Source organism: Ranitomeya imitator, chromosome 4 (assembly GCF_032444005.1).
Source record: "Ranitomeya imitator isolate aRanImi1 chromosome 4, aRanImi1.pri, whole genome shotgun sequence".
Classification (NCBI taxonomy): domain Eukaryota; kingdom Metazoa; phylum Chordata; class Amphibia; order Anura; family Dendrobatidae; genus Ranitomeya; species Ranitomeya imitator.
In genome coordinates, this window is record NC_091285.1 from 138,965,087 (window position 1) to 138,987,508 (window position 22,422).

Below are 22,422 nucleotides of genomic sequence, written 5' to 3' on the forward strand. Positions count from 1 at the left end.
GCGATCTCGCTATGTGTGACGGGGGCATTCGCTCACCTTCCATTTTGGGGTGACAGGTTCCCTTTAACGTGCTTGCACGGAAACCCGGAAGTGCGTCATCACAGGTGCCGTAACAAGGGGGGGTGGTCAGTGGCAGAAAAGACTTCCTCCAGTTGTCATGACCGCGGGGAGATGCCAGCGCATGCGCAGTAGCAGTTTCACCCCGGCTCCCACCACAGACATTCCTTCCAACATTATGCACCCACCAAATGCCATAAGACCTCCCCCAACTCCCAGGACGTACACCCACACATCCCACCACAGACATGGCGCTGCCCTTCGCCCCTTCTCGCCTGCAGTTTGTCACTGCCGATGGAACACTCTTCACAATGCTCCCACCTGGATGGATGACCAACACGTGACGGAAATGACGTCATACCGACCAGGCGCCCATACAGTTTAGCATCTGCTGTTCTAAAGGCAGTGGATTGGAAGCTGCCAGTGACGTCACCGGCGCGTGGTCGGCACATCCCCGTCCTCTGGGCCAATAGGAAAGGCCCTGTGGCCGATAGTCTCGCCCATTCCTAGTGTCCGGTAGTGTTACCGGCTGTGCTGCGTGTGAGAGTGCCAGCTGTGATGGAGGGTGGTGAGGCCAGGAAGGTGAGTGTCCCGCCGCGGAGCGCTCCTGCCGGGAGCCCCTGTTACAGTTGAGTGATAACGAGCTTGTGCCGTTGCAGAGGGCCGCGGACCATGAGGAGGACGCGCTGTCAGACGACGACTACGTGCCGTATATACCGCTGAAGCAGCGCAAGCAGCAGCTGGTGAGAGGCCTTGTGTTTGGTGGTGACAGGCAGCGGATTCCCATGGCGGTAGTGTACGGAGACAGCACGCAGCGTCCCCGTTCCCCCCGTGGTTTGTGTCATTGGGGCTGCTCAGGACTGTGTGTGGTGTGCGGTCAGGATCCTCTAGGTTGCCGTGGCGACCCCCCCCCCTCCGTGTTGCCGTGGGCGATCCCCCCCCCCTCCATGTTGCCGCGGGCGATCCCCCCCCCCTCCAGGTTGCCGTGGGCGATCCCCCCCCCTCTCCAGGTTGCCGTGGGCGATCCCCCCCCTCTCCAGGTTGCCGTGGGCGATCCCCCCCCCTCCAGGTTGCCGTGGGCGATCCCCCCCCCCTCCAGGTTGCCGTGGGCGATCCCCCCCCCCCTCCAGGTTGCCGTGGGCGATCCCCCCCCTCTCCAGGTTGCCGTGGGCGATCCCCCCCCTCTCCAGGTTGCCGTGGGCGATCCCCCCCCCCCCTCTCCAGGTTGCCGTGGGCGATCCCCCCTCCCCCTCTCCAGGTTGCCGTGGGCGATCCCCCCCACCCCTCTCCAGGTTGCCGTGGGCGATCCCCCCCCCTCTCCAGGTTGCCGTGGGCGATCCCCCCCCCCTCTCCAGGTTGCCGTGGGCGATCCCCCCCCTCTCCAGGTTGCCGTGGGCGATCCCCCCCCCTCTCCAGGTTGCCGTGGGCGATCCCCCCCCCTTCTCCAGGTTGCCGTGGGCGATTCCCCCCCCCCTCTCCAGGTTGCCGTGGGCGACCCCCCCCCCCTCTGCAGGTTGCCGTGGGCGATCCCCCCCCCCTCCAGGTTGCCGTGGGCGATCCCCCCCCCCTCCAGGTTGCCGTGGGCGATCCCCCCCCCCCTCCAGGTTGCCGTGGGCGATCCCCCCCCCCTCCAGGTTGCCGTGGGCGATCCCCCCCCCCCCTCCAGGTTGCCGTGGGCGATCCCCCCCCCTCCAGGTTGCCGTGGGCGATTTTCCCCCCCCCCCTCCAGGTTGCCGTGGGCGATCCCCCCCCCCTCCAGGTTGCCGTGGGCGATCCCCCCCCCCCTCCAGGTTGCCGTGGGCGATCCCCCCCCCCTCCAGGTTGCCGTGGGCGATCCCCCCCCTCCAAGTTGCCGTGGGCGATTCCCCCCATGTGTGATGTGTGTATGCTCTGCTCACATCCCGACTAGACGGGCCCAGCCTTGCCCAGTGCATGTGTTAGGATGAGCACGTCTAGTCGGGATGTGAGCCAAGTATGCAAATCGGCAAGTGTGGGGGCACTTATGTGTCTGGCTCCTAACAAACTGCCGTTATACTGAAGTCTGCAGACTTTCATCTGAAGAATCTTTCATCTGAAGCATGCCAAGATCACACCCATCCTCAAAAAGCCCTCCCTCGACCCATCCTCTGTGTCTAGCTATCGCCCGATATCTCTTCTCCCTTATGCCTCCAAATTGCTGGAGCAACACGTCCATCTTGAACTGTCCTCCCACTTCTCCTCCTGCTCCCTCTTTGATCGGTTACAATCAGGCTTCCGTTCCCATCACTCAACTGAAACTGCCCTAACTAAAGTCACCAATGACCTACTAACTGCCAGGAGCAAGCGACACTACTCTGTCCTCCTTCTCCTGGACTTGTCTTCTGCCTTTGACACTGTAGACCACTCCCTTTTGCTACAAATCCTCTCATCCCTTGGCATCACAGACTTGGCCCTTTCCTGGATCTCGTCATATCTGACAGACCGAACATTCAGTGTCTCCCTCCCCCACACCACCTCCTCACTTCGCCCCTTGTCAGTCGGTGTTCCTCAAGGCTCTGTTCTAGGACCCCTACTCTTCTCCATCTACACTTTCGGCCTGGGACAGCTCATAGAATCCCACGGTATGCAGTACCATCTCTACGCTGACGACACGCAGATCTACCTCTCCGGACCTGACCTCTCCTCCTTGCTTACCAAAATCCCGCACTGTCTGTCTGCCATTTCAGCCTTCTTTTCTGCTCGCTTTCTACAACTGAACATGGACAAAACAGAATTCATCATCTTTCCCCCATCTCACTCTACCCCTCCACCAGACCTATCCATCAATGTCAATGGCTGCTCACTATCCCCAGTCCCACACGCCCGGTGCCTCGGGGTGATCCTCGACTCTGCCCTCTCTTTCAAGCCACATATCCAAGCCCTTGCCTCCTCCTGTCGTCTCAAACTCAAAAATATTTCCTGGATCCGTGCTTTCCTTGACCGCAACACTGCAAAAACGCTAGTGCATGCCCTTATCATCTCCCGCCTCGACTACTGCAACCTCCTACTCTCTGGACTCCCCTCTAGCACTCTGGCACCACTCCAATCCATCCTACACTCTGCTGCCCGACTAATCCACCTGTCCCCCCGCTATTCCCCAGCCTCTCCCCTGTGTCAAGCCCTTCACTGGCTTCCTATCGCCCAGAGACTCCAGTTCAAAACCCTCACACTGACATACAAAGCCATCCACAACCTGTCTCCTCCATACATCTGTGACATGGTCTCCCGGTACCTACCTACACGCGACCTCCGGTCCTCCCAAGACCTCCTTCTCTACTCCCCTCTCATCTCTTCTTCCCATAACCGCATCCAAGACTTCTCCCGTGCTTCCCCCATACTCTGGAACTCTCTACCCCAACACATCAGACTTGCGCCTACCATAGAAACCTTCAAAAAGAACCTGAAGACTCATCTCTTCCGACAAGCCTACAGCCTGCAGTGATCCTCAACCTACTGAACAGCCGCACAGCCAGCTCTTCCCTCTCCTAGTGTATCCTCACCCACCCCCTGCAGACTGTGAGCCCTCGCGGGCAGGGTCCTCCCTCCTTATGTACTCGTGTGCCTTGTTATCTGCTCATGTTTAATGTATTTGTCTATATTTGCCCCGTATTCACATGTAAAGCGCCATGGAATAAATGGCGCTATAAAAATGTATAATAATAATAATAATAATAAAAAGAATGAACAACCCTCTTAGGCCGGTTACACACATCGGTGTGTCCGCTATGTGCGGTGACAGTTTTCACATATAGACACATTGAAATCTTTGTTGCTGTGCACATGTCCGTGTGCTTCCACAGACTGTGTGACTCATGCCTAGACGTGTCCGTTATTTTACCGGCAGTGCGGACTGCGGAACATTCCTCACACTAATGACATTGGTGTGACACATCCCGGCACCTGAGAAGCAGCAGTACACTAAGCAGAAGCAGCAGTACTCCTGTATTTTCTATAACCAGCCAGGCAAACTCACAACTGGGGACTGCAACCCTCAGCTGTCAGCTTCAGCAAGGCTGATTATCAAGAATAGAGGGGTTCCCAAACTGTGTTTTTTTTTATTTAAATAAAAAAAGGCGTGGGGGGTCCCCCCATTTTGACAACCAGCCTTGCTAAAGCAGACAGCTGGGGGCTTGTATTCTCAGGCTGGTAAGGGGCCATGAATATTGACCCCCCTCTCCAGCCTAAAAATAGCAGCCTCCCAAAAGAGGCACATCTATTAGAGGCGCCAATTCTGGCTCTTCCCACTTGCCCTGTAGAGGTGGCAAGTGGGGTTCATATTTGTGGCGTTGATGTCACCTTTATATTGTTTGGTGACATCAAGTCCTCGGCTTAGTAATGGAGAGTCATCTATCAGACACCCATCCATTACTAATCCAATACTTATATGTTAAATAAACAAACTGGAAGTATAAAGTCCTTTATTTGCAATAAAACAAAACACACTTTTACTTTTTTATTTAAAATAACAAACACAGTTATACTCACCTATCGACCAGTCCACTGAATCCCTCGTCTCCTTTAATAAAACAAAAATAAAACAACCATATCCGTCACCTCTCCGTCATTTTGTCCCACACCGTAATCCCTGTCTGGGTATAAATAGTTGCCAACCTGGACGGTGCCAAGATGCAACCGTCCAGGCTGAGAAGCACTGGTGAATGAGTTGCTGCAAGCGCAGCGTCAGTGACTAGCCGTGACCTCATCGTGGTTACCGCTGGTCAGTGAAGCTGCTTTCCCAGCCAGGGTGAACTGCGGTGACCTCAGTTCTGTGGGTAAAAGCTTGTGATGAGGTCACCATGGTTCAAGCTCAGTGAGTTCACAGCAGATCACCCTGAGAAATTCTCACCATAATCTGCGCTGATCGCCGGCAGAGCAGGGGAGAATCATGAGAGCAGTCTTCAGCACCTGGTGCCGGGGAACAGCGCTTACTCTATCGCTGCTTCCTTGGCACCTGTGCATGTGGTACTGATGCAGCACACGTGTGTCGCAAGTATTACAGACACTGATCTCTCCGGGACCGGTTTTTCTGGTACAGGAAATATCGGGACGTGTGAAACCAGCCTAAAGGTACCGTCACACTAGACGATATCGCTAGCGATCCGTGACGTTGCAGCGTCATCGCTAGCGATATTGTCCAGTGTGACAGGCAGCAGCGATCAGGCCCCTGCTGGGAGATCGCTGGTCGGGGAAGAAAATCCAGAACTTTATTTCGTCGCTGGACTCACCGTAGACATCGCTGAATCGGCGTGTGTGACACCGATTCAGCGATGTCTTCACTGGTAACCAGGGTAAACATCGGGTAACTGAGCGCAGGGCCGCGCTTAGTAACCCGATGTTTACCCTGGTTACCATCCTAAAAGTAAAAAAACAAACACTACATACTTACCTACAGCCGTCTGTCCTCCAGCGCTGTGCTCTGCTCTCCTCCTGTACTGGCTGTGAGCGTCGGTCAGCCGGAAAGCAGAGCGGTGACGTCACCGCTCTGCTTTCCGGCCGCTGTGCTCACAGACAGTACAGGAGGAGTGCAGAGCACAGCGCTGGAGGACAGACGGCTGTAGGTAAGTATGTAGTGTTTGTTTTTTTTTACTTTTAGGATGGTAACCAGGGTAAACATCGGGTTACTAAGCGCGGCCCTGCGCTTAGTTACCCGATGTTTACCCTGGTTACCGGCATTGTTGGTCGCTGGAGAGCTGTCTGTGTGACAGCTCTCCAGCGACCAAACAGCGACGCTGCAGCGATCCGGATCGTTGTCGGTATCGCTGCAGCGTCGCTAAGTGTGACGGTACCTTAAGGCTGCAAAGGGGGATTTCAGGTATGTTCCCTACTACTAATAGGCTTGGGCATCATGCTTCCAATAATATTGGTCTCAAAAGACGAGGTCTACTATGTGGACAACCCCTTAGATGTCATGTTTACCCTGGATATCATGCTCAGTGTTGACCATTGCATCTAAACAGCTAAATGGGTTTTCCCACAAATAAAGTACTTTTTAATCAATAGATCTTGGAGTAATAATAATTTTCACAATTGGATGTGTATAAATAAAATGTTCCTGCGCCGAGTTCCTGCTGTGTACTGTGTAATGTCTGTGTCTGACAGTATAGGAACATGGTCTGATCATAGCACAGCTCCTGGGCAGGTGGGGAAAAAAAAGTGTACAGACATTACAGCATGGGGTCACTGCTGATTCTGTGTGCGAGGTAAAACATGTCACTGTTTTTAAGCAATGATTAACCTCACAGAAAGAATCAACGGTGATTCCCTGCTGTCCTGTCTGTCTACTCTTCCTTCCTGCCCAGGAGCTGTGGTATGACAATGTTCCTGTACGGTCAGACACAGCCATTACACACCAGGGACACATTTATAAGATTATCTCAGCACAGGAACGTTGTTTTAATCAGAAGGAAAAGGTTCCAGCTTCGTTGATTGCAAAATGTATTGAATTCCATACTGAAGATAGACACCGCAACGCGTTTTGAATGCACAGACTGCGTTCTTTGTCAAAGCTAGCTTTTTTCTTCATCTACTGTTCACAAGTGATCCCTTGAGGTCTGTATGCCAGGAGCCTGGGTGAGCTGGTCAGTCTTTCTTTTTGTATTAATTGTTTTTAAAAAATGCATTAAATCGTGGAACTTATTATTATTTGAAGATCAATTAATTAAAATGTTGATTAAAATGAACTTTTTTTTTCGTGGGAAAACCCAAAGGGGCCATGTCGGCCCTGTGTCTCCCATGGCCCACATGACATTGTTACGCTGCATCCAGGCAAGGCTACATCATGAAGCTGAGAAGTAAGGCGGGATTCACACGTACATGGTTTGTGGTCTCCTGACTTCACCTCAATAGCCTTAAGGGCATATGATTGAGGGAGTTCGAGTATTTGTGTCAGGAGACCTATGGCTGATATGGACTTGGACCATGAAGAAGCACGTGTGAATCCAACCTTGCCTTTTAAAAGCATTTTTCTTGCAGCTTCAGAAGCGTCTGCAGATGCGGAAGAAAGGAGTCATAGAAGAGGAACAGAAGGACAGTGGCAGTGAGCATCGGGCGGATGAAGATGACATTCCTCTGGGCCCCCGATCTAACGTCAGTCTTTTGGACCAGCATCAACACTTAAAGGAGAAAGCAGAAGGTCTGTGTGTGTGTGTGTGCGTGTGCGTGCGCGTGTGTGTGTGTGTGCGCGCAACCTTTACTATTGTCTCCATTACATATTTATTTTTTGCCGTTTTATCCAATGAATATCTGTAGCGGAACTACTTGAGCACCTGAATATTCTGCTTTACGACAACAAATTAGAGGGATAAGTTAGGTCTGCTATGGAGTCTGTTGTATCCATGTGGAGAAGGCTACTGCTCCACGCCTCCACCTTCCATACAGTGATTGACAGCCTACTATGCATTCTCATTAAAGTGGCCGCCCATCAGTCACTGGTGAGAGGTTCTTCTTATGACTACATTTTTATGCCAATCTGACCGAATAGAAAGATCTGAGCTTGCGTATAGCAGAGTATTCAGGTGACTGGTCTGCTGTAAAGTGTCATCTTTCATTAGGCATATCTGGTGGTAGTTACATATTATATTTATTATTATTATATTGTTACATATTATGCAGAGTTATTTATTTTATTTGCTTGTATTGCTCCGAATAATTTCCGCAGCAGTTCAGACATCATCACTATATAGGATGTTATTTTCATGCATATATTTATTTGACAGCAAGAAAAGAATCTGCCAAGGAGAAGCAGCTGAAAGAAGAAGAGAAGATCTTGGAGAGTGTGACAGAAGGAAGGGGTGAGCACAATCTTGAATCCTCTAATATGCGGGTGTATTCATGGCCTCGTTGCATATTTTTATCCCTTCATCATAAAGAACGAAACAATTTTTTTTTCCATTTGGTATATAAGTAAAAATAATAGCAAAAAATTGATAGTGTTGAACATTTTCCATATCTAGTCAATGAGTTACTAATCATAGATAATTATATTTACTTGATGACAACCCAAAAACGTCTGGATTAAATAATGAGATCTTCCTATCTTCATTATTATTTCTTTGTTTTCTTTCCATAAAGCTTTGATGTCTGTGAAAGAAATGGCAAAAGGTATTACATATGATGACCCGATAAAAACCAGGTAAGGCCACATTTCTGAAGTGCATTGCCCCAATGTGAATGTCAGAAAAAAACTTAAAAAAAAAAAAAAAAAAGTCTTGAAATGGAGTCTGGCAGCTAAAACTGACAACATAAATGAACATATGGGTCTTGTTCATCAAAGTTTTCACTCCAGAATTCTGTTGTAAAAGCTTTGAAAAGTTACAAAATATAGGTGCAAATCAGTATTGCGCCAACAAGTTGTGACTTTTGGTGTTTTCACGCCAGTTTCTCCCAGCTCTGCCAAAATGCACCAGAGGTGGCACATCACAGCTTGTCCAATTCATGGTGAGTTGGGCCAGAAATCTTACTCTAGTACCTGACTGGAGTAAGATTTCTGGTGTGGCGCACATCTTCATAAATTAGGAGCCACTGCCTCCAGCAGGCCCCCCACACCCAGACCAGCGTTCAATAACTCTCATTCTCGGTTCTTCTCCTTCCTCACTGATGATGGCACTGGCTTGCCTGACCTTTGCCGACATTGCTCCCTCCAGTCAGACCATTGCTGTAAATCACTAGTGAGATAGGTGTGGGACGTCTGGTACATTGAGGCTGTTGGCCACCCCAAGGTTGCATCACTCGCCCTATAGCAATGATGTAGCGATTAGATCTATATCTGCTCCAGCATTGCCTGAACATGAATGGACTCCTAAACTTTGACCCAAACTGCTTATTGTGAGGTCACAGCTAACCCCCTCCTGCTGTTTGGCTCTGCCTGTGTGAAGTTCATGTACAGTAACTAGAGTGGAACATAAGTAAAGGGGATTCAGGCTTGAACTCCGTATTGTTTCAGCTTTCAATCTAAACTGAATCAAATATTTGTGTTGTTAATTTCCTAGAGTATTTCTCAATTTCTAATGTTACACCTGTGCATAGGGGATGTGTTTTCCACGGAACAGCCCCTCTAAGCTGCAGCCAATCCTTTATTCCTCGGGGTATACTTACGGCAGCTAATTTCTAGCTATAAATTGTATTTTTTAGTCTGCAGCTGGTGACCATAGTCTTTCTTTTGCAAGCTGGAGAGCACCACGAAATATTCTTGGGATGTCCCAAGCTCGGCATGAGCGTGTCCGAAGAAAATACCACATCTTGGTTGAAGGGGATGGCATTCCTCCTCCCATAAAGAGCTTCAAGGAGATGAAGTTTCCCGCAGGTGAGTATAGGCTACGGACACTTGTATAATATGTATGTTAACATTTAGCTCTAATGTTTAGATTTGTTCAGAATGATGGTCTATATTCCAGTATGTAGATTGGTAATTTACCCATGACGGACAGCTCTTGCCCTCAGCCATATCACCCTGCGTCTTCCTATGTGCCAGGTCACATCTCTTTATAACGTCCACTGAGCACAGACCAGGCTCTATTGCACCGCTACTGGATTGTTTGCGGGTGATATATTAAAGGTGACCAACATTGGATTGTTTCCATTCTCCATTATGCCACTTCCCAGCTTTCCTACTCTTTCTGTATTTTGCAGCATGTGTGTTGGTATACAAAATGGTAATGTCAGGCTGGTTGTATAGCAGGAAAACTAGAGATGTTCTATGTAACCTAGTAATTATACAAGTTTGGTAAACGAACTATTTACCGTTTGTGAATTTAATGACAGCTATTCTGCGTGGACTGAAGAAGAAGGGAATTCTGCATCCTACACCTATCCAGATCCAAGGCATCCCCACAATGTGAGGACTGCAGTTTAATACTTAATTTCCCAATTTTGCTGTGGTATAACATTTGTAAGAAACCACTGATCTTTTTTTTTTTTCTCTTACAGCCTCTCCGGAAGGGATATGATTGGCATTGCATTCACAGGATCCGGCAAAACTCTGGTTTTTACATTACCAGTTATCATGTTCTGCTTGGAGCAAGAAAAGAGGCTGCCATTCACGAAGAGGGAGGGACCATACGGACTTATTATTTGCCCGTCAGTATGTATCTTTAGTGCTCAGCATGTGCTCCTATTATTGTACTTAGTGGTTGGTGCTGAGGAATAGAAATGTATTCATTTTGTCAAATTGAGGAAAAATAATGCCTACAAATGGCGATAGAAATTTGCTTTCAGAGAGCCTATAGTTTTTCACAGTGTCATGGAGACTAGCAACGCTCAGAGCATATTGTTCTACGTTTACACCGGGGTTGTCTGGCAGCTTAGCGGAATATGCGTGGTAATAGGGGTTATTATCGATTCCCCCATGTGATGATTTGTGTCTGTGTAGGAAATGCACTGTGCCCAGAGTAGAAGTCAGTCTGTACAATGTAAATCTATGACGTGATGAATACTCAATGGTGACTTCAGTCCATGAGTGTCACGAAGTGACTGTCCTGGTGTAACACGACCTGACGGTCGGTCACAAAACGACGGAACACACAAGGTTACACCGGGGACACTTTAACAACGGTGGGGACTGGGCACCTCCTGCACTCACCTGAGGCTGTGCCCTGATCTTACTACCGTCCCTATACGGGTTCTTTCAACCCGTCGCCGACCAGGGTACCTTGTCCCTCACTTACCCTGCTCTAATCCCTATGTAGGGAACTGGCAGGTGAGAGCACTGGTCCCACCGCTGCACTAATACAACACAAGGAGAGTTACACAACAAAGGGACAAAGAAACAATAACAGCACACTTAGCTTTCTCTGCTGCAATGCACCGCGCAGCAGAGTAAGGCACCAGGTATGAGGATTCAGCTGCAGAACCAAAGCACTTAGCAAGCAGCAATTCCAGAAAGGTTGGTATCCAAAGGACCTGTATAACCAACAGTCAGCTGATGCACCAGGTGACCTTTTAAAGGAAGGTGGGAGTGGTAACAAACATCAGCTGACCCAGCAGCAATGCAATATCACCAGCGGCCACCGGGGGGGAGAAAACTGCATTAACCCCCAATGACCAGAAAGGAAAAAACGTTTTAATCTAAAGGAAACCAGATCTGCCACAGATCCAAACCAAGATCGTGACAATGAGCCTGACCCAGCGTGTGATCGTATAGCCGGGTTAGGAGATATTTTCATAGGTTTCCCCTATAGTGGTATTTTACTGAGCACTGTTTCCTATTTTACTCACAGAGAGAATTGGCCCGTCAGACACACAGCATAATTGATTACTACTGCCGATTGCTGCAAGAAGACAACTTTCCAACCTTACGTACAGCACTGTGTATTGGTGGTATGTCTGTCAAGGAGCAGATGGAAACCATAAAGCAGTAAGTTCCACTTTCTTATGTGGCCTATACATAGAAATTATGACCAGATTATCTTTAACCTTTTCACGACATACGCCGTACTAGTACTGCGCATACCATGTCACCCCCTTTGATGTGGGCTCCGGCGGTGAGCCCGCATCAAAGTCGCGACATGTCAGCTGTTTTGTACAGCTGACATGTGTGCGCAATAGCGGCGGGTGAAATCGCTATTCACCCGCCGCTATTAACCTGTTAAATGCTGCTGTCAAACACAGACAGCGGCATTTAACTACCCCGGGCGGCCGGAAATGACGTCATCGCCAACCCCGTCACATGATCGGGGCTCGGCGATGCATCAGGAAGGTAACCATAGAGGTTCTTGAGACCTCTATGGTTACTGATGCAGGCCTGCTGTGAGCGCCCCCCTGTGGTCGGCGCTCACAGCACACCTGCATTTCTGCTGCATAGCAGCGATCTGATGATCGCTGCTATGTAGCAGAGTCGATCAGGCTATGCCAGCTTCTAGCCTCCCATGGAGGCTATTGAAGCATGGCACAAGTAAAAAAAAAAAATGTTTTTAAAAATATGAAAAAAATATAAAAGTTTAAATCACCCCCCTTTTGCCCCAATCGAAATAAAACAATAAAAAAAAAATCAAACATACACATATTTGGTATCGCCGCGTTCAGAATCGCCCGATCTATCAATTAAAAAAAAGCATTAACCTGATCGCTAAACGGCGTAGCGAGAAAAAAATCCGAAACGCCAGAATTACGTTTTTTTGGTCACCGCGACATTGCATTAAAATGCAATAACGGGCGATCAAAAGAACGTATCTGCGCAAAAATTGTATCATTAAAAACATCAGCTCGGCACGCAAAAAATAAGCCCTCACCCGACCCCTGATCACGAAAAATGGAGACGCTACGGGTATCGGAAAATGGCACTTTTTTTTTTTTTTTTTTAAGCAAAGTTTGGAATTTTTTTTTCTCCACTTGGATAAAAAATAAACTAGACATGTTAGATGTCTACGAACTCGTAATGACCTACAGAATCATAATGGCTGGTCAGTTTTAGCATTTAGTGAACCTAGCAAAAAAGCCAAACAAAAAACAAGTGTGGGATTGCACTTGTTTTGCAATTTCACCGCACTTGGAATTTTTTTCCCGTTTTCTAGTAAAAGACATGGTAAAACCAATGGTGTCGTTCAAAAGTACAACTTGTCCCGCAAAAAATAAGCCCTCACATGACCATATTGACAGAAAAATAAAGAAGTTATGGCTCAGGGAAGGAGGGAAGTGAAAAACGAAAACGCAAAAATGAAAAAGGGCCGCGACTTGAAGGGGTTAAACCTTAAAGCAACGCTGTGATCACAATTTAAGCCCCTAAACTATTTATATGCGCATGTAGCTCTTGCACAGGAAAGTCCAGACATAATCTTAGCTAGCCAGTGCGTTCCTTGGCTAGCAAGAAATGTGTTTGAATTGTAAGCAAATGATGGTAAAGTGCTTTGGATGCATGGAAGCTCTTCCCAAGCATGTCACTCCAGCTTTGTTACCCCACTGGGTGCTGCCTTCTCCTGTGACAGCTTTTGTTACGTGGCTTCAAGCAGGACATGAGCTTGCTGGGCAGGGAATAGAGCTGGAGAGACGGAGGCCTGAGAAGTGCTTCCATGGTGCAGTTTAATTTGCTTATTGATTCAAACGCAGATGTTTTGGTAACATAGGAATGGGTGGTCTAGGTAAAGGTATTTCTGGACTTGCTTCATGAGCAGATAAGCTACTGACAGATTCCCTTTAACATTATTGTCAGGATCCCTGCCTTTCGGAAAAATGAATTGGACTTAGTGTATGCACTGGACAAGCCTCCACTACAATGCAAATTGGTCTTAGTTTGGTCTATTGTCATGATAAATTGCTCATAAATGTGAATGGAAAAATTTTTAAGCTCTTTGTGCACTTTCTAAGTGTATGTTAATGCAACAATGCATCTATCAATCATGTGCACCTTAGGAATGCTGGGACAGGGCACAGCTATACGAAAACAAAAGTGCTCACATTTAGCCAATGGCGGACCCAAAACAAGGGGATTTTATAGTGAAGAATCAATCGTAATCAATGCATTTCACCAGTTTAAGATCTAATTCGGTCCTGACAGCAGTTGTTGGATATGTCATATAAGATGCATTAACTTCATTCAGGGTGGATTTGATTTAAATCTAATTGATTTAAATCACGATTTAAATCACTAGTCAGTAAGGCTTGATTTAAATCACTGATTTAAATCAAAGTTTCTACCTAAACTAGTTCTTGCTACTTTAACATGCAAGTAGATGAAGATTTTTAGAATCACTTTTTATATTACTTTTTTCTCCCCAGTTTAATGGGTTAATCATTCATATTTGGACACCACTGTTCTGTTGTACTTAGGAAGGAGAAAAATAATCCTGACCTTAATAACAATTTAAATAGATTTATTCAACTGAAAAAATAACATTACAGCATAAGTTATTTGCTTAAACAAACATCCATGTTTGTTAACTAATTTGGCTAAACAAAATATATATATATATTATAAGAAACAGACTGTCAGCCCAGCCGACACATGAAAAACTTAAATACTACTGTCCCTGCTGTCCTCTGTAGCTCACTTGTCGTCAGCTTCATCATCATCTTCTTCTTTGTTCCTATTCGTAATCTGGAAAAGAAAAACAAGCTTTCCTGCTTTATTGGGTCCCAACCGATTTCTCAATTTAGAATGAGTCCAAAGGAAGAGCATATTCTTTCAACGCCTGCAGAAGAAGCTACTGCTGTTAAAAGTGAAATCATTACTTGAACAGTCTCTAAATCCAAGCGCTTAAGTGACTTCCACCAGTTTACTGGTGTGACCTTCCTTAAAATATCTTCAGCAAACATATATTTCTTGAATGGTTCCCCCTTAGCTCTGAAGTTTATTATAGTTGGCATTAAAGATGGATGATTGCTGGATACCCATGTCATAGCTAACTCCTCTTCCTCAGCACTTAGGTTTTGACCCTGATATTGGATATTGACAATATTTGCCAAAAAATGAGCTGGAGTCAGTGCTTGTCCCATTCGTTTGTTTACTGCTTTTAATTTAATTCTGTCCATGTGTAGTTCTGTTTTTAAGTGTTCACTCAGTTCCTTCCAAATTTCAACAGCATCCGCAATAAAACAGCTATTTTTCTGTATTTTGTTTAAAGCTTGAGAGATGGGTTTCAGGAAGCTCAGCATATGTTCAACATTTCTCTTAAGCCCAATGTTGAGGATTTTGGCCGTGACAGTGCCATCTATTTTATCTCGATTTTCTTCACAAAGTGTCATCAGAATAGGCCAGTTTTTTATATACTGCTCAAAACAGTCCACCATAGAGTTCCATTTAACATCTTGTGGGAGCGTTAGCTTGGTTCCACCCATCCTTTTCAGAGCTGCTGCAGCAAAATGGTTATTACGGAAGTATTTAGCAATTTCAACGACATTAGCCTTTATTTCTGGAACACTTAAGTCTTAGGCTAAGAGGTGCAGCAAATGAGCACTGCAACCATATGTTATTAGCAGCTTTGTATTCCCTCCCTGCTCTTCTAAATCTCTTCTCATCTTGGATACGTTTGCAGCATTGTCCGTGACCAAACTGCGTACTAGACATTTGAATTTTTGTTCACATGTCGTTATAGCTTTTACTGCCACTTCTTGTAAGTATTCTGCTGTGTGTGCATTTCCTGACTTATCAGTTGTTTGTGCAAGGAAGACTTTACCTTCTTCTGTTGTTATACAAGCACATACAATAGGATCATTGTGGACATTACTCCACCCATCAATACTTAGGTTAACAATTTTACCCTCCAGAACTGTTGCACATTGCTCCATTTCTCTGTCATACACTTGATCCAGCAGTTTCCCTGCAACATCAGCTCTGCTGGGTGGACTGTATCCTGGTCTCAGTGACTGAACCATATTAATGAAATGTGGGTTCTCAGTCAGACGGAAAGAAGAGTTCGTTGCATAAATAAACTGGGCAATTTTTTCATCAATCAACTCTTTTTCTAATCTCGTATACATATACAGCCTTTATTCTACTGAGTTAAACAACTCAGCTTTATCTCATGATGGAGGAACCTTTGGATGGTAAAATATTTTCCTCAAAAAGCAGTTTATTGAAAAAAATCCGATTTTAAATAAAAACAAATCGATTTAAATAAAAAAAATCTGATTTTTTTTTTTTTTTTTTTAAAACATTGATTTTTATCCACCCTGACTTCATTAGATATCCCTGCTAAACACTTTAGAGCTTATTACTATAACCACTTGCTGTATGTCCTCTGTTATAAGTAAGGTTCATCAGGAGTATTAAATACCTTACTTACCAAAAGAATACGTAGCTTACAGTTGTCCTCAAATCTCACAAAACTGCAAAGATTATTATTATTTTTAATTTGTTTGGATATCCTATAATAAGGCCTTGAGTTCACAAGGTCCAGTTCCTTCAGATGTGCGCCAGATCTACAAATCTGAGGCGGCACAAATATTCTGGCAGCTGGAGGGCGGTTTACAGGGCTCTTATCCGTGGCCTCAGGATACTGATGTGGCCGCCGGACCTAGTTACTGCAAAACGATGCACTCATCGCTAATAAAAATGGCTTTCTGAAAGCTGGAACGTCATGAAAATAGCACCAGAGGTAAAAACAGGTAAATCTAGGCTAATTCTCTATTCCATAGTCTTCTCCTTGGTCTGAGGACAGTTTGACTAAAGTGCAATATATGTGCATTTCATGGCTCATCCTCTGGTCTTTTGACCCTAATTGTCAACGTTATATGGATCTGTTCTGCTTGTGTGAGACTGTGCCAATGGTGCGGCTGTACACTAGGCCAAGCTTTGCTTTGTTCAAGCCGTATCTGTTTGGAGAGATTGGTTGTCCTAACTATACGGAATACTAGTATTTTACATAGATACATCCTAATCATGAGTACTTTACTATAATAACATGCAGAGGCCTGTACCCCCTATTGTGTGAAATATCAGCAGATCACTTGTCTAGTTTTTGCATCATAGTATGAAACTTAATCCACTAATGGCCTACTCACTCTACTTACAGACTCGTGGGTGAGACGTCTGCACTTGTGAAGTCAGAAGTTCTCATTCATTTCTTTCCTTCAGTCTAATTGTTTTTGACCAGAGGTGTTTGGTCCTGCTTGTATGTCATTAGTCTCTACTTTGTGTAGACCTCTTTCTGTAATGTAATTGAATTTCAAAACATTTTTGTACCCCCTGTTTAATAATCACTAAACTGCATTTTTTTTTAAACAGTCATTGCCCAAAAGTGTTGGCACCCTGATTTTGCTCCAGAAAATGAAATGTTTCTCCCAGAGAATTATTGAAGTTTCACATGTTTTGTTATACACCTGTTTATTTCCTTTGTGCGTATTGGAAAAACACAAGAAACTGAGGAAATATTCAAATTGGACATTATTTTACACAAAGCCCCAAAAATGGCATGGACAGATTTATTGGCACCTTTCCTTAATTACTGGTAAACAAAGAAGCACCAACCGAAGAGCATGGTACCTTCACGTGGGAAGGTGAGGCGCTGAGGGGTTAAAGTTCCACTCTCTTCATAGAGGAGAGGAAAATTCCTATCCCCCCTTCCTTCCAGGTTAGCCTCTCCTCCTCCGTTTCAAGCATGTGATGTTCGTTCAGAATCACCTGTGGCAAGTAACAGGTGTGGGCAATATGAAAATAACACCTGAAGCAGATAAAGGAGAGAAATTGACTCAAACCTTGCATTGTTTCTGTGTGTCTGCTACACGAACTATGGAGAACAAAAAGAGGTGAAGAGAATTTTCCAAGGGCTTTAGAACCAAAATTGTTGAAAAATATAAACAATCTCAAGGTCACAAGTCCATCTGCAGAGATCTCGACCTTTGTCCACGCTGCGCAACATAATGAAGACGTTTACAACCCATGGCACTGTAGCTAATATCCCTGGACGTTGAACGGCAGAGAAAAATTGATGATAGGTTGTAACGCAGGATAGTCCGGATGGTGGATAAGCAGTCCCAATCATGTTCCAAAGAGATTCAAGCTTTCCTACAGGCTCAGGGTGCTTCAGTGTCGGCGCGAACTATCCGTCAACATTTGAATTAAATGAAACGCTATGGCAGTAGACCCAGGAGGATCTCACTGAGACACAGAGACATAAGAGACTGCAGTTTGCCAAAATGTATGTAAGCCAGAAACCATCTGGAAAAGCGTCTGGTGGACCAATAGAGCTTTTTGGTAAAGCACATCATTCTGCTGTTTACCGAAAATGGAATGAGGTCTACAAATAAAAGAACACATTGCCTATGATCAAATATGGTGCAGGTTCCTAAGCAACTTTAAAATAAATTCTCATAAATCCGAAATACTAAACATTTCACTCCAACTCCCTTTGGTAGATCATCTTAGGAAGACCTTCCCATTTAAATGGTGCTTTGATTCCCTTATTTAGGTATTAAAATTACAAGCAAAACATCTAAGCTGTTCGAAACCAACCTAGCACCAACCCTACAGAAAACAAACTCAGATTTAGAGAAATGGCACAAGCTCCAATTGTCCTGGCTGGGTAGGATCAATGCAGTTAAGATGGACCTCCTGCCTCGCCTCTTATATTTTTTCCAAACAATCCCCCTATACCTACCAGCTTCTTTCTTTTCCCGCCTCAAACAAATGATTACTCGTTTTATTTGGTCTCATAACCGGGCCCGTATCTCATACACAACATTAAGTAGATCTAAACTGACAGGTGGATTGGGTCTCCCGGATCTCGCAATTTATAGCTACGCATCAATGGGAACTTGTATCCTAGACCTTTATCACAGTAAAAACAACAAAAAATGGGTAAACCTAGAAAACGATCTTAATGGATGTGACTCCCAAGTTGTTCTTTGGACAGGGGGCAGGGGGCTGGGACCAGGCTCCTACTTACCCTTCCTCACACGAAACATACTGCTTCTTATTAAAAACCGAAACAAAGACCTTCAGATTACAACTCTCCCGGGCCCCTTAATTCCAATTTATGACAATTCTGCTTTTCCGGCGGGGCTGAATAGAGAGATATTTCTACATAAGAGAAAAGACTCCAAACCCATCATTCACGACTACTTAAAAGAAACTGGTATGAAGTCCCTTAGGGAATTATTCCCAGAGGAAGAATCACACTCTGTTGATTGGTTCTTCTATGAACAACTAAAAAGTTATTTCCACTCAATCTCTAAACAAACCAATATCAGCAGGCCGCTAACTTCCTTTGAGATGCTTTGCATATCAGCAAATCCCCCGGATCATACTGTCTCGCTGCTATATAAAATCTTTCAAGAGGGGAGGGCTCCACTGCAGGGTTGGCCATTGTTTTTCTCGAAATGGGAGGGCGATCTGGGAAGGCCCTTGTCATCTGAAGACAGGGGAAAAATTCTTCTCTTCTCGTCAAGATCGTCATTATGCGCGGTATCACAGGAGAGGAGCTATAAGATTTTAGCAAGATGGTATAGATGCCCCGCCATGGTGCATGCGGTATTCCCCACGACCCCTGACACCTGCTGGAGATGTCTAAAAGAGATAGGCTCTTACATGCATATCTGGTGGGACTGCCCCGCCCATAAAGGATTTGTGGTTGGCTGTCTTTGAACTTCATAATAAGCTGTCTATCGTACAGATCCAACCTTCACCAAGTATAGCATTGTTGTCTCTATGCGACTTGTCAATATCTAGATTCAAGAGGGGTATCCTCAGACACTTTCTTACTGCAGTCAGAAATCTAATTCCTCGGTTTTGGAAACAAGAAAAATTTCCTTCCCGTACAGAATTTGTGGCAGAACTTAATAACATCTATAGAATGGAGCAGTTGATAAACCAATCACCAGGTAACGCAGAAAAAACCTACAATGTATGGGCCCCTTGGATCAGGGAAACTCCTGAACTAGACCTCTGGGTTTCCAGAACCTGACACATTGTATAACCTGTTTTCGTGTACTTCCGGGCCGTTTCTTGGCATGCGTTCTGTCCGCTGGGGTACGGAGGCAGCCACACTCCTTCCCTGAATTCCCCCTACCCTCTTCCATCCCTCTCTTCTTCTTCCTGTCCTTCTTTCTTTCCCCCTTCTGACTTTCTATGTTTGTCTTCCCCATATCCAGTTTGATTATATATATTTATATTTATTTTTATATCCTAGTCGCTGGAGACATATCTCCAAACCCCGGCCCCCCATATTATAGCCAGTCAAACCTCCCAATTGCTACACCCAGAAACCCCTCTAACCTTATTAATATTCCCTGCATGCCTGCTGTCTCTTTCAATTGTGCCCTTTGGAATTCTCGCTCTGTGTGTAATAAACTCTCCTTCATTCATGACTTCTTCCTTTCTAATTCTCTTAATCTCCTGGCTCTTACTGAAACCTGGATCCAGCAGTCAGACACCACCGCTGCTGCTGCTCTTTCATATGGTGGACTACACTTTTCTCATACCCCAAGATCAGACAACAGAGCAGGTGGAGGCGTTGGTCTGCTCCTTTCACCCAAATGTACTTTCCAAGTTATCCCCCAAGTACCCTCACTTGTCTTCCCTTCCTTTGAGGTCCATGTGGTCAGACTCTACGTCCCCTTCTCCATGCGAGTGGCGGTGGTGTATCGTCCTCCCGGCCCCTCTCATCAGTTCCTGGATCACTTTGCCACCTGGCTTCCACACTTTCTCTCCTGTGACACCCCCACCCTTATCATGGGTGATTTCAACATCCCCATTGCCTCTCCCCTCTCCCCATCTGCTTCTCACCTTTTATCTCTATCCTCCTCTTTTGGCCTCTCGCAGCATACTAACTCTCCAACACATGAAGATGGAAACTCCCTTGACTTGGTCTTCTCCCGACTTTGCTCAGTGGATGACTTCACAAACTCCCCTCTCCCGCTCTCTGACCACAACCTTCTTTCATTCTCTATCAAGAACTGCCATCCCGCTCAGGTCACCCCCACTTTCCACACCTATAGAAACATACAGGCCATTAACACCCAGAAACTTATGATGAACTTGCAGTCCTCATTGGCCCCTATTTCCTCCATCTCATGTCCTGATTCTGCATTGAAGCATTACAATGAAACCCTGCAAAGTGCTCTGGATGAAGCTGCTCCTCCTATACATAAAACAACTCGGCACAGACGGCAACAACCGTGGCACACGCTGCAAACACGTTTCCTGCAGCGGTGCTCCAGGTGCGCAGAACGTCTGTGGAGAAAATCTAATCTACCCGAAGATTTCATCCATTATAAGTTCATGCTAAAGACATACAATTCTGCCCTTCACCTCTCCAAACAAACCTACTTCAACACCCTCATCACCTCCCTGTCCAATAACCCTAAACGTCTCTTTGACACGTTCCAGTCCCTACTCAACCCAAGAGAGCAGGCCCCAACCACGGATCTCCGTGCTGACGATCTGGCCAATTACTTCAAAGAAAAAATTGACCACATTCGACAGGAAATCATCTCCCAATCTCTTCATACCATGCACTGTCCTCCCTCCCCCACTGCATCTAGTTCACTCTCTGACTTTGAAGCAGTTACAGAAGAAGAAGTAAGCAGGCTCCTTGCATCTTCGCGCCCGACCACTTGCACCAGTGACCCCATTCCGTCACATCTCCTCCAGTCCCTTTCCCCGGCTATCACCTCTCACCTAACAAAAATATTCAACCTTTCCCTCACTTCCGGTATTTTTCCCTCCTCATTTAAGCATGCCATCATACATCCATTACTTAAAAAACCATCCCTCGATCAAAACTGTGCCGCTAATTATAGACCTGTCTCTAATCTTCCCTTCATCTCTAAACTCCTCGAACGCCTGGTCCACTCCCGTCTTACCCGCTATCTCTCAGATAACTCTCTTCTCGACCCTCTTCAATCTGGCTTCCGCTCTTTACACTCTACTGAAACTGCCCTCATTAAAGTCTCTAATGACCTACTAACAGCTAAATCTAATGGTCACTACTCCATGCTAATTCTCTTGGATCTCTCTGCAGCATTTGACACTGTGGATCATCAGCTCCTCCTCACTATGCTCCGCTCCATCGGCCTCAAGGACACCGTTCTCTCCTGGTTCTCCTCCTATCTCTCTGACCGATCCTTCACTGTATGTTTTGCTGGTTCCTCCTCCTCTCACCTTCCCCTTACTGTTGGGGTTCCTCAAGGATCAGTCCTAGGCCCCCTACTCTTCTCGTTGTATACTGCCCCTATTGGACAAACAATCAGTAGATTTGGTTTCCAGTACCATCTCTATGCTGACGACACCCAATTATACACTTCTGCTCCCGATATCACACCGACCTTTTTAGAAAACACCAGTGATTGTCTTACCGCTGTCTCTAACATCATGTCCTCCCTCTATCTGAAACTAAACCTGTCAAAAACTGAACTCCTCGTGTTCTCTCCCTCTACTAACCTACCTTTGCCTGACATTGCCATCTCCGTGTGCGGTTCCACCATTACTCCAAAGCAACATGCCCGCTGCCTTGGGGTCATCCTTGATTCTGACCTTTCATTCACCCCCTACATCCGATCACTGGCTCGCTCTTCTTACCTGCATCTCAAAAACATTTCTAGAATTCGCCCTTTTCTTAATTTCGACTCTGCAAAAACTCTGACTGTTTCACTTATTCATTCTCGTCTGGACTATTGTAACTCTCTACTAATCGGTCTCCCTCTTGCAAAACTCTCCCCGCTCCAATCTGTCCTGAATGCTGCAGCCAGGATCATATTCCTCACCAACCGTTACACCAATGCCTCTACCCTGTGCCAGTCATTACACTGGCTACCCATCCACTCCAGAATCCAGTACAAAACTACTACCCTCATCCACAAAGCACTCCATGGCTCAGCACCACCCTACATCTCCTCCCTGGTATCAGTCTACCACCCTACCCGTGCCCTCCGCTCCGCTAATGACCTCAGGTTAGCATCCTCAATAATCAGAACCTCCCA

At 46.0% G+C, this 22,422-nt stretch overlaps 1 protein-coding gene across 1 annotated transcript in view; it reads left to right on the forward strand.

Annotated features, from left to right (window-relative positions):
• Window positions 1-479: 479 nt before the first annotated feature.
• Window positions 480-22,422, forward strand: part of DDX41 (DEAD-box helicase 41) — a 34,987-nt gene continuing 13,044 nt past the window's right edge. The window contains exons 1-9 of the mRNA XM_069763959.1: window positions 480-639; window positions 717-800; window positions 7,048-7,207; window positions 7,791-7,865; window positions 8,146-8,206; window positions 9,240-9,376; window positions 9,835-9,907; window positions 10,000-10,153; window positions 11,289-11,425. Of these exons, the coding sequence (XP_069620060.1) occupies window positions 616-639; window positions 717-800; window positions 7,048-7,207; window positions 7,791-7,865; window positions 8,146-8,206; window positions 9,240-9,376; window positions 9,835-9,907; window positions 10,000-10,153; window positions 11,289-11,425 (905 nt within the window). The 5' untranslated portion in view covers window positions 480-615. The remainder of the gene's footprint in view (window positions 640-716; window positions 801-7,047; window positions 7,208-7,790; window positions 7,866-8,145; window positions 8,207-9,239; window positions 9,377-9,834; window positions 9,908-9,999; window positions 10,154-11,288; window positions 11,426-22,422) is intronic.